Below are 12,388 nucleotides of genomic sequence, written 5' to 3' on the forward strand. Positions count from 1 at the left end.
ATATCAGGCATTTCGCAAACTGCATAGAGATAAAAATCATTCATATGTTGAACACCTGGTAACCGACCTTAACAAGATGCATATAGAATATCCCTATCATTCCGGGACTCTCATCGGATATGATAAATCGAAGTACTAAAGCATCCGTAACTCGGATGAGGCTTGTTGGGCCAAATAGATCTATCTTTAGGATTCGCGTCAATTAGGGGTCATTTCCCTAATTCTTAGGCTACCAAGCTAGAAAGGGGCGTATTCGGTTCGATAATCCAACATAGAAAGTATTTTCGATTACTTGTGTCTATTTTGTAAAACATTTATAAAATCGCATGTATTCTCATCCCAAAAAAAATAATAGATTTTAAAAGTGGGACTATAACTCACTTTCACAGATTTTTACTTCGTCGGGAAGTAAGACTTGGCCACTGGTCGATTCACGAACCTATAACAAATATGTACATATATATCAAAGTATGTTCAAAATATATTTACAACATTTTTAATACGTTTTAATGTTTTAAGTTTATTAAGTCAGCTGTCCTCGTTAATAACCTACAACTAGTTGTCCACAGTTAGATGTACAGAAATAAATCGATATATATTATCTTGAATCAATCCACGACCCAGTGTATACACGTCTCAGGCTAGATCACAACTCAAAGTATATATATTTTTGAAATCAACCTCAACCCTGTATAGCTAACTCAATCATTACTGCATATAGAGTGTCTATGGTTGTTCCAAATAATATATATACATGGGTCGATATGATATGTCAAAACATTTGCATACGTGTCTATGGTATCCCAAGATTACATAATATATTAGAATACATGTATGATACAATATAAGTTAGCTAGGATATGATTAGTATAGATTTGTTACCAATTTTACGTAGCTACATCAAGCAAAAATATCCAATCTTGTTTTACCCATAACTTTTTATTTTTAAATCCGTTTTGAGTGATTCAAGTTGCTATGGTTTCATATTGAACTTCAGTTTATGAATCAAAACAGAAAAAGTATAATTTTATAGTCGGAAATACAGATTACAAGTCGTTTTTGTAAAGGTAGTCATTTCAGTCGAAAGAACAACGTCTTGATGACCATTTTGAAAAACATACTTTCACTTTGAGTTTAACCATGATTTTTGGATATAGTTTCATGTTCATAAGAAAAATCAATTTCCCAGAAGAACAACTTTTAAATCAAAGTTTATCATAATTTTTAATTAACTAACCCAAAACAGCCCGCGGTGTTACTACGACGGCGTATATCCGATTTTACGGTGTTTTTCATGTTTTCAGGTTTAAAATAATTAAGTTAGCATATCATATAGATATAGAACATGTGTTTAGTTGATTTTAAAAGTCAAGTTTGAAGGATTAACTTTTGTTTGCGAACAAGTTTAGAATTAACTAAACTATGTTCTAGTGATTACAAGCTTAAACCTTCGAATAAGGTAGTTTTATATATGAATCGAATGATGTTATGAACATCATTACTACCTCAGGTTTTGTGGATAAACCTACTAGAAATGAGAAAAATATATCTAGCTTCAAAGGATCCTTCGATGGCTTGAAAGTTCTTGAAGTAGAATCATGACACGAAAATAAGTTCAAGTAAGATTATTACCCAAATTAAGATAGTTATAGTTATAGAAATTGAATCAAAGCTTGAATATGATTATTACCTTGATTTAGAAAGATAATCTACTGTAAATAACAAAGGTTTCTTGATCTTAGATGATTGCTTGGAATGGATTAGGAAACTTGGAAGTAAACTTGTAAACTTGGAAGTGTTGTTGATATGTTCTTGAGTAATTATTTTTATGATGATTATAGGTAATAACCAAAGCTTGTATTTGATGATTTTTGCTAGAAATATAGTAACTTAGACGTTCATGGAAGAGTGTGTGTGTTTTGAGAGAGAATTGGGAAGAAAATTGAAAGTGAAATGGAGTAGGTGGTGAGTGGTGAAGGTGAGTGGGGTTAAAAGGAGTTCTTGTTTTTGTTTCCTTGCTCATAAGTCATGCTAGTTGTCTAATTGTTGGTTCCACATGTTTATTGACTATCTAGGGCTGCTAAGAGCTGAATTATTATGTGTATATACCAATAGTATATACGTCTAGGAGCTGGGTATTGTACGAGTACGAATACGGTTGCATACGAGTAGAATTGTTGATGAAAATGAATGAGAATGCAATTGTAAGAATTTTTGTTAAGTAGAAGTACTTTGATATGTGTCTTGAAGTCTTTCAAAAGTGTACTAATACATCTAAATACACTACATGTATATACATTTTAACTGAGTCGTTAAGTCATCGTTAGTCGTTACATGTAAGTGTTGTTTTTGAAACCTTTAAGTTAACGATCTCATTTAATGTTATTAACCCATTATTTATTATATCTAATGAGATGTTAAATTATTACATTATCATGATATTATGATGTATGAATATATCTTAATATGATATATATACATTAAAATGTCGTTACAACGATAATCGTTACATATATGCCTCGATTCAAAATTCTTAAGTTAGTAGTCTTGTTTTACATATGTAGTTCATTGTTAACATACCTAATAATATATATAATTATCATTTTATCATGTTAAATATAGTGTAACAATATCTTAATATGATACATATGTATTTAGTAAGACATTGTAATAACGATAATCGTTATATATATCGTTTCGAGTTTCTTAACTTAGTAGTCTCATTTTTATGTATATAACTCATTGTTAATATACATATGGAGATACTTACTTATCATAATCTCATGTTAACTATATTTATATCCATATATATATTGTCATGTCGTTTTTACAAGTTTTAACGTTCGTGAATCGCCGGTCAACTTGGGTGGTCAATTGTCTATATGAAACTCATTTCAAATAATCAAGTCTTAATAAGTTTGATTGCTTAACATGTTGGAAACATTTAATCATGCAAATATAGTTTTCAATTAATATATAATCATGGAAAAGTTCGGGTCACTACACGTGGAAGAAGATGAAAACACGAAATTTTTTCATAGTTTGTTAAGCGTAGAAGAAGCAAGAATTATATCCAAGGTTTATCTTTTAACGGGGTGTGGGTTACGGATCCGGGCTTAATCAAAAATGCTTTTAAAGAGTTTTTTTCGTCAAGTTTCGAAGAGATCACAGTTGTGTTCAATCTGCCACGCTTCAGCCGTCTGTTACTCTTTCAGAGGGAGATAAGTTGAAGTTGCAGAAAGTAGTAACCGAAGAGGATATCAGAAGAGTAGTTTGGGAATGTGGTAAAGATAAATCACCAATACCGGACGGGTTTTCATTCTTGTTTGTGAAAAATATTGGGATGATTTAAAAGTCGATTTGGTGAACTCTATTGTGAATGATTTGAGAACAATAGATTACCTAAAGGTTCATCTTCTGCATTAGTACCTTAATTCCGAAAGTATAGAACCCGACGTGTAGAAAGGATTACAGACCGATTTCCTTAATTGGCATTCAATATAAAATTATCTCGAAAATTCTCGTGAATCGTATGGCGTCGGTTATCGATAAGGTTATTAGTAAGGAACAATCTGCCTTTATAAAAGGTAGACAAATATTGGACGGAGATTGTGAGTGAACTTATTACATGGTTCAAAAAACGAAAACGTAAACTAATACTTTTTAAGATCGATTTTGAAAAGGCGTACGATACGGTTAGTTGGGATTTTCTTGATAATATGCTCATGACTTTAGGGTTCGGTGACATGTGGAGGGCATGGATTAGAATGTGTCTCTTTAATGCTCGAACGTTGGTACTCGTAAATGGAAGTACGGCAAGTGAATTTCTCCTTCATCGCGGGTTACGCCAAGGCGATCCTACTAGCCCATTTTTATTCCTCATCGTTATGGAAGACCTTCATCTTTGTTTGAAGTATAAAGTGGATTTGGGTGCTATTAGTGGGTGAATATTGGCTTGGATAATACTACAATATCTCATTTATTTTATGCAGATGATGCGGTTATTGTTTCGGAATGGATTAAGGATAGTTTGACTAGTACTATTCTTGCTCTTAACGAGTTTTATAGTTATTAGGGTTTAAAAATTAATGTTTCGAAATCTCATTTATTTGGCTTCGGAGTTCAAGATGTGGTGTTGGATGATTACGTTCGTGAATTTGGATGTTCTAAAGGTGAGTTTCCATTCTTGTACTTGGGACTTCCTATTGGAGTTAACATGAATTCGATTGTGTATTGGAAGGAGCTAGTGGACCGGTTTCTTAAGAAATTGTCTTGTTGGAAAGCTAACCTTATTTCCATAGGCAGTCATTTAACTTTGATAAAGTTGGTTTTGGGGAGCTTAGGAATTTATTTTCTTTCCTTGTATCGTTGCCCGGAATCAATAATTAACACGTTGGAGAAAATAAGAGCCGATTGTTTTTGGGGGTCGTCCGATAATATTAAAAAGATATACTGGATTAGTTGGGAGCAAGCTTTAGCTTCTTATGAAAAAGGAGGCATTGAGATAGGGAGTTTACGATCGTTTAATCTTGGTTTAATGTTCAAATGGGTATGGCGATTTCTTACGGATCCTACATCGATTTGGGTCAAAGTCCTGAAAGCGATTCATGGAAACTTAGCAGGTCTTGACGGTTCAATGTTATCATGTAAGGGTGTTTGGCATAACATTGTGTAGACATTTCTTAAACTACTCAAAATGGGGAGTTGCCGGCTAATGTACTTAAAGCTAGGATTGGGGATGGAAAGGATACAAGATTCTGGCTCGGTAATTGGCAAGGGATCAGATTGTTGAAAAATAGATAACGTAGATTGTATCATCTAGAGACGTGTAAGGAATGTTCGATTGCGAATCGTATTGCAGATGAAAACTGGAATTGGTCATGGTCTAGGCGAATGGTGGGAGCTAGAAACGAACAGATTCTTAATAACCTTATGATTGAAATTGGTCAAGTATCTTTAAATTCTAATAGTGATTCTTGGCAATGGAATGTGGATGATGATATGGAGTTTTCAGTGGCCAAAACAAGAGTTTACATTGACCAAACTCGTCTTCCTTCGGCCGGAATTGTAACTTACTGGAATACATGTGGGCCCCGTAAAATAAATATTTTTCTATGGAGAGTGGCCTTGGATCGTCTTCCTACACGTCTCAATCTTTCAAAACGCTGTTTAGATATTGAACATATAGGATGTGTGTCGTGCAGGTATAATGTTGAAACTATGTTCTCTTTGAATGTCCCATTGCAGATGAATTGTGGAGGATGATTAGAAGATGGATCGACAAGCCTATTCCGATTTTCTCCAGTTGGTTGGAGTTCAGATCATGGTTTGAAGGTTGGAACGAAAGAGAGAAGGTGAAAGACAAGCTTTATGTCATTGCGGCGGTGATGGTTTGGCATATTTGGAGATATAAAAATAGCATCATCTTCTGGGCTCCTATGAAGAAAAATATGCTTTTTGATTCTATTTGTCTCATGTCGTTTAATTGGATTAGTAGTAGAGGAAAATGTAATGTTAATTGGAACTCTTGACTTTGATGCCATTGTAATTTGGGGCCTTTCCTTAGCTTCTTGCTAGGAGGGTTTGAGTTTATTATATAATTGAAAATTGTTCAAAAAAAAAATAAAAAATAATAATAATAATAATCTTGGCAGCTCCTCCTAATCCTGTATTTGGTATGTTACCAGGGCCCAGGCCCATCTGCACTAAAAAAACCCATCTTTTTTTATTATTGCTATCTTCTTGAACTGAACACGGGCCCAGGCCCATTAACAGTTGTGACCTTCCTACTGTATTCAGCAATCTTCGATCCAGAAACCTTGAAACCAAACCAACCCTTCTTTGCAGTTTGATTGATCTGAGCCTTGATTTAAATATGTTGCGGTGTGGACAGAATAAACCGAAGCAGTTTCAGGTATAGAATCAAACCGGTTAGTTGATTCCACTAATACACCATTTACTTCCAAAACGATTTTCAAAATGAGTAGTAGTAGTAGTAGTATATATACTGATATTTAACCTTTATTTCCAACTCATACACACTTTGACCGATCACATACCGATTGAGATTCAAGTTGAAATGCCCACAAACTCAAACTCGGAATTAACAATACCCGATTACATACCGATTGAGATTCAAGTTGAAATCATAAAACATCTTCCAATTAAATCATTGATTCAATGCACGTTGCTTTCAAAACTATTCAATTCCATCATCAAAAGCCCGTGTTTCATCACCAAACACAGCGTCCGCTACAATCAGCTGCATTATCTACTTGCACGGTACGAAACAAATATGTTTCACGAGTTCCAACAAAATTACGTTCCGATTATTGATAATGATAATTTCCCCCAAATTAAGGTACCTATTACTGTTCCCGACACCGTTAACCAAATTGATGCTATGCTAGGTATCGTACTCGGTTCCTCTCACGGATTATTATTATGTTTATTTGAAAGTGATAATGTACATGAGAAATTTTTTATATGGAATCCTTTAATTCAAAGATGCATTGTTATTCCGATTCATAATGCGAAACATTGTGTTGTTGGTTTCGGAGTTTGTCCTGACAGTTGTGACATTAAGCTTGTAAAAATTAGGGATCATGCCTCTTCTAATTCTGTCAATTGGGATGTTGAGGTTTATACCGTAAGCTTGGGGGTTTGGAGAACTATACCTATCGATGAGCCTCGTAGATCAATTTCGTTGACTTCGGATCAGGTTGTTATGAATGGGATTATTTATTTTCAAGCTAGTGATAAAAGTAGAAGAATAAGGAATGGGTATTATAGAAATATGATTATTACATTTGATCTGACAAGTGAAAAAATTGGAGAAGTATACCTACCTGATAGTTTAGCACTTACGTCCGGATTGTTCCTCTCCAAGCGAATGGAGTCTCTTGCTGTGATTGATGATCATGTCGAGGGCGAGCTACAAGTTTGTGATGTCTGGATATTGAAGCCTGGTGTTACAAACTCTTGTGAGAAACTTTTTACTTTTAAGACACCAGAGGATTCATCTGATAGAGTACTAGGATTCAGAAAGAATGGTGATCCTATATTGATAAGGTGTGCACCATCCAAAGGAGAAAGATTTGAAGTTTACAATCCATCCTCAGAACAGTTCACCGATCTTGATGTTTTTGGAAATGGTAATGCAATGATGGTGACCACTGTGCACTCCCTCACGGAAACTTTACTTCTAATCGATCAGCCGAATACGATCCTCATTAATGATGATAGTGAAGATGATGATGATGAAGAAGAAGAAGAAGATGACGATGATGACGAAGAAGATGACGACGATGATGATGATGAAGAAAATGACGATGATGATGATGATGATGAAGATGACGATGATGAAGATGACGATGATGGCGAAAATGATTATGGCAAAAATGATGAAAATGATGATGATGATGAAGCCACTGCTGCTGCTGCTGCTGCTATTGTGTTGATGGACATGTTCCAAGGTACTTCAAATTTAAAGCTGTTATGCTGACTAGTTTAGTTTCTATACTAATGATGATCAAAATTTAGTTTTTGTTGAACATTACGCATAATTATCATGTTTACAATCAAGTATATGGTTTTAGTTATCTATATGTGTTGTTCTGTATTTGCAAGACAAGATGATTAGTTGTTTCATCCATGTGGAGCTTAGTTGTTATAATTGTTTACTACTGCTATAATGTGGATAAGTAATTATATAACTGCAATATCACTTGTTGCTTGAATTATTCTTCTTTATCATGAAATTAAAATGGACACCATCTTCATCATCACATGACACAAATGAGCACTTCTTTCTTGTCATATAGGACCTATCAAACTAGCAGGCGCATTAATGCGATTAAGTAGTAGATAATAGATATGGCTTTAGAAATCCCCATGTGACATTCAAGCTTGACTAAGAGCATATGTTATCAGTTTGTATGCTATTCTGAACTTGATTATAATGCTTTAGTTGAATAAGTATACACCCTGTGAGTTTCGACTATATTTTTTTATGTGATACGCAAAATGAAAGAAGTTAAAACACTCAAATCTTGTTATCATTTTACAACCCTTATAAGACTCAGCTTTTTCCTTAAATCAAGTGTATGTAGGGGTTTCGTTCTTTACAGGTAAAACTGTAGCCATTGTGCACGTCGTTTTAAATGTTATCTTTATCTTTATTGACATGCATTTGAGCATGAGGTGAATGTAAGGACTGCTACGTTTTGATGAGCCACCGGTGGAAGTGGAATCTCAACACTTTTATACTAATAAATAATCTCGTTTGGGTCATAATGCTATGTCTTCGAATTGCAATTATTGACTGTAATTCTAACTGCTAATTTAGCAAACATACCCATTATCTAAGTGCTAATTATTGACTCATATTTGTTTGCCATTCACTCATTTTATTTTATTTTATTTTTCAGTTAACTGAAAGAGATCATTTCGGATCCTAGACTAAGATGCAGGATGTGATGTTGTAGCAGTTGAGATAGAAGGTTAATGTTTGGTTAATTTCTTTCAGTGACTTGTAAGTAAGTAGTACTTCAATTGTTAATTTGCTCATGTCTTGAAACTAAATTTACACTCTGCAGTACTTACTTGGTAGTCCTGAGTTACTATTGGCTTGAGAATAATACTAGTTACTAACATTTTGGTGTTTAGTGCTGCTAGTTTAGGTTTTATACTAACGGTCAAAATTCAGATATTTGTAAACATTAGACACAATTATCATGTTTCCAATCAATTTGATAGTTTAGAAAATTAATTTGTGTTGCCCTATATTTGCAAGACAGTATGTTCTGTTATTTGTTCAGTGCTTGAATTAGTTTTTTTTGCATAAAATACCTTTCAAAATAGCCATTTTGTGAAATTAAAATGGAGATCATCATCTTCATCACATACTAACACAAATGATCACTTCATTTTTTTTCTTCATATTAATGAGCTCCAGTGGCTATAACAGATCAAACAGTTAGCAGTACATAGACCATTAAAGTTTGACTGAAGAGGATATCTTATCTGTCTGTATGTTATTCTGGTGTTGATTGTAATGGTTTTGTTGAATAAGTAGACATCATGCGAGTTGTGATTATATGATTTATGGGTGATATGCTTTTTCAGTAACGTCATTGTTGGCTGCGATAAACAAGCTCGGCTGAAGAGCATATCTTCTGAGTCTGCATTGTCATGCATTTTGAACCATAATTGACGTCTGTACGGATCACCTATAGAAGAATCTTAGGCTGTAGAGAGTGCTCTTCTTTTTGCATTCTGCGGATTCATGTTCCTCCATGTTCAGTTTAGTTTGTTCATGGTGATTATCTTTTTCATTATGTTGGTGTCATTGATAAGGAAAGTCTGGTCATTGTGAAGATTTCAAATACTTTGAAGATTTCGAATGCTGCAGATATAGTAAAACCTACAACGGTTACTCAAAAATCCTTCAAATGTAATATTAATGTAAATCAAGCTGAAATGAATGTTGCGATTCAGAGCTCTGCTGGATAAGTATAACTCTGATCGGCTGAGATCTGTTGGAGAAATTCTGAAACTAATTGCTACATAGAAAATCTCAATTCTGATGTTTGTGGTGGTCTTAGGAATGTTGATATGACATCTAGACGTAATATTCATTCTATGTTAATATCAAAAGTGAGTGTTGAATTGTCTAATGATAAATAATTGTTAGTGACATTTGCATAAATGGTGAGTGTTAATGATGATGAAGAGGAGACTAGAATGTTGTACTCTCTTTAAATTCTTTCTAATGGTATTATTTTTATTAAATTAAAACAAGAGGTTATTAAAGAGGGAGTGTTGCATATATTAAATCCGTCAATTGAGACGTCGAGGTTTATACTGTAAGTTCAAGGGTTTGGAGAACTATACCTAGCGATAAGCCTCGTAAGTCAATTTACCTAACTTCATTATAAATGGGATCATTTATTTTCGAGCTAGTGATAGTAGTAGTAATATGTTTGTTACATTTGATCTTACAAGTGAGAAATTTGGTGAAGTATACCTACCAGATAGTTTAGCACTTTTGTACGGAGTATTGTATCTCTCTACTCGAATGGAGTCTCTTGCTATAATTCATGATCATGTAGAGGACGATCAACGAGTTTGTGATGTTTGGATATTGAAGCGTGGTATTCCAAACTCTTGTGAAAAAGTTTTTTACTTTTAAGACACCAACGGATTCAACTGATAGAGCAGTTGGATTTAGAAAGAATGGTAATCCTATATTGATAAGGTCAGCACCATTCAAAGGAGAAAGATTTGAGGTTTACAATCCATTATTTGAACAGTTCACTGATCTTGAGGTTTATGGAAACGGTAATGATATGACAGTGGTCACCTTACACTCCCACACGGAAACGTTACTTCTAATTGATCAGCCGAATACTATCTTCGTAAATGTAGACAACAACAATGATGATAATGATGATGATGACAACGACAATAACGATGCTGACGATGACGGAAATGATCATCATCATGACGACGAAAATAATGATGATGTTGATTTTTTTTATTTGAAAGGAAATAATAATAATTATATATAATAGAATATTAGCAAGATGCTAGGAGATACAAATACGATTACATGTCACACGACTATCCGCCGGACCTTCTACAATACAATAACTTCAAAATCGAATGGATAAAACACATGAATTTAAACACGACATACACGACTCTTCGCCTGACCTTCTACATAACAAAGACATCAAACTCGAGTTGACACACACATAAATCTAAACACGAATAGCTCATCTAAACACCTTGATAACCAAAAACATATCACATAATCACTTGAGGGCAAGCACCCAAATGGAAAGCATGTAAACAGACTATGACCCGAAAACCACACCATGGAACCAACGAAACTCAAAACCAACAGTCCAGTCACGCAATCACATCGAGTGGTGATAATGCAATATGTCAATATGGTTAACAAAGGAATAGCCCCCATATACTGAGTGCAACACGCTGCAGAGACGATCTCAAACCGACCAATACCCACGAAAAAGATCCAGATTTGGTTTTATGATAATGATGATGATAATGATGATGACTCTGCACTGCCGTTGATCGACATGTTCCAAGGTACTTTGATTTTACTCTTGCCAAATTAGGTTTTATGCCAATAATAATCAAATTTCAGATTTTGAAAACATTAGCCAAAATTTGGTAAAAAGTGTAGATTGGCAGGGACACCTTAGCCCTGTGTTGCCTTTGACAACCCATACCGCCCACCCCACAAGGACTAAGTATGCCGGGTGAAACTCCTCCCCCCAATACCCAACAGTTGGCGCAGACCAGAATTGAACCTGCACCCCATATTTGGTAAGGGTATCCAACAGTGGGCCCGGAGATCAAAGGAGGTGGGTACCAACCAAGCTACTGCCAAAATTGTTTACAATCAAATAGATAAATTTAGCTATCTAATTTGCTTTGCTGTATATTTGCAAGAGAAGATTGAGCACTTCTTTCTTGTTATATAAATGATAAAAATGACCTCTCCAGTGATAGATGAAGAAGTTAGCAGTACATACACCATATAGGACCTACCATAGTAGCTAGAATGTTAGATAAATGATAACCCTGCAGGCGCTTTAATCTGATTAATTAAGTACTACGTAGTAAATATGTCATCTGAAATCCCCCTGATTTGGTTATATAGAACCTGTGCCCGTTACCCGCGGGCGCCATCCCTATTTTACCCTAACATTGTTAACTGATGTATTTTTCTTTCAGAAGGAAACTTTGGGTGGGAAAACATTGGCGGGAAAACGGATGGTGGGTTTTTGGGCGGGAAAATTCTTCTATATAACAACCCCACTAGTCACCACACTAGGTGACTGCAACAATATAAATGAAAATTACGAGTATGGTCCACGTGAAACTTTACCTGTTAAGTCTTGTCGAACTTGTGGTTCAAAGATGGTTATCAAAACTTGTTTGACTGATGAATACCAGTACGGTCGACGATATTATGGTTGTGGTGGTCGGTTTGGAAGCTTGATGTCTGAACGTTGTAGAAGGCGATAAATTTGGATTGATCCGCTCTGGTCTGACCGGGCTCTTGAAGTGATACCGTCATTGTTAAGGTCCAATAGAGCTCTAGAACCTTCACTTGAAACCGCAAAACGTCAAGTAAAAAGTTTGAAATTAATGTTAATTTGTAGTTTGGTAGAATTTGTGTTGTGTTTCATTTTCAAGTAACTAATGTAATTCTTTTGGAAGTAGTGTGTTGTAGTTTGTAGTTTCGGAAGTAATTTCAATTTCTAGTAACTGGTGTATTGTCTTTTGGAAGTAACTGATGTATTTTCTTTTGAAAATAATTTCTACTTAACAATTACGTGTTATAAATACGGTT

The 12,388-nt window shown here is 34.7% G+C and overlaps 1 protein-coding gene and 1 long non-coding RNA gene across 2 annotated transcripts; both read left to right on the forward strand.

The window, feature by feature from the left end:
• The first annotated feature begins 6,079 nt into the window (after positions 1-6,079).
• Positions 6,080-7,236, forward strand: LOC139894684 (putative F-box protein At3g49520). The gene is made up of 2 exons (XM_071878098.1): positions 6,080-7,154; positions 7,217-7,236. Exons 1-2 carry the CDS (start codon positions 6,080-6,082, stop codon positions 7,234-7,236), a joined length of 1,095 nt encoding a protein of 364 aa, XP_071734199.1.
• Positions 7,237-7,380: 144 nt separating this feature from the next.
• On the forward strand, positions 7,381-9,744 carry LOC139868400 (uncharacterized). Its single transcript, XR_011765965.1, has 3 exons — positions 7,381-7,475; positions 8,430-8,533; positions 9,127-9,744. It is a non-coding gene; the product is annotated as an uncharacterized lncRNA (long non-coding RNA).
• Positions 9,745-12,388: the final 2,644 nt, after the last annotated feature.

This window comes from Rutidosis leptorrhynchoides, chromosome 1 (genome assembly GCF_046630445.1).
Source record: "Rutidosis leptorrhynchoides isolate AG116_Rl617_1_P2 chromosome 1, CSIRO_AGI_Rlap_v1, whole genome shotgun sequence".
Taxonomy (NCBI): domain Eukaryota; kingdom Viridiplantae; phylum Streptophyta; class Magnoliopsida; order Asterales; family Asteraceae; genus Rutidosis; species Rutidosis leptorrhynchoides.